Consider the following 612-nt stretch of genomic DNA (forward strand, 5'->3'; position numbering starts at 1 on the left):
CCCATTGTTCCCCCCCTCCGCCCGCCACTTCCCCCCCGGCCACGGAAATGTCCCCATTGTCCCCAGGGGGGCACGGCGGGCACGCACCCGCGGGGACAGCGGGGACACGCGGGGACAGCGGGGACAGCGGGGACAAACCCCCCCCCCGTGCGACCCCCGGTGGGACGCCCCGGGCACGGCCGGTGCTGCCGCGGGGGGTCCCAGGGGTGTCCCTGGGGGTGTCCCGGGGGGTGTCCCCACGGTCCCCTGGGCCCTCCCGAGCCCCCCGGAGCCCCCCGGGCCCGGCCCAGCTGCGCGGCCGCCGTTGCATCAGCGGCGCTGGAATGCGGCGGCTGCCGGGCGAGGCCCCCGACCCCGGCCCCTGCACGCCCCCAGCCCCCCCTTGCACACGCGGCCGCGCGCCCCGCACGGGTCGGGGGTGTCCCCGAGTGTCCCCGCGTGTCCCCCCCTTTGCACCAGCACGGGGGGGCTGCACACGCGCCCCGTGTCCCCCTGGGGGGGTCCTGCTGTCCCCTCATGTCCCCCCAAGGAGGTGCCAGCGCCGTGTCCCCCCCTGGGAGTTCTGTGTCCCCCTGGGGGTCCTGTCCCCCCCCCGGCCCCCCCCCCCCCCCC

General features: G+C 79.6%; 1 protein-coding gene across 1 annotated transcript in view; it reads left to right on the forward strand.

Annotated features, from left to right (window-relative positions):
• Positions 1-323: 323 nt before the first annotated feature.
• LOC120504832 (integrin alpha-5-like) overlaps positions 324-612 on the forward strand; it is a gene marked incomplete at its 3' end in the record, with an annotated part of 11,007 nt that continues 10,718 nt past the window's right edge. The window contains 1 exon segment of the mRNA XM_039714698.1: positions 324-411. Within this exon segment, the coding sequence (XP_039570632.1) occupies positions 324-411 (88 nt within the window).

The sequence above is a fragment of the Passer montanus genome, unplaced genomic scaffold (genome assembly GCF_014805655.1).
Source record: "Passer montanus isolate IOZ18808 unplaced genomic scaffold, ASM1480565v1 scaffold303, whole genome shotgun sequence".
Lineage (NCBI taxonomy): Eukaryota > Metazoa > Chordata > Aves > Passeriformes > Passeridae > Passer > Passer montanus.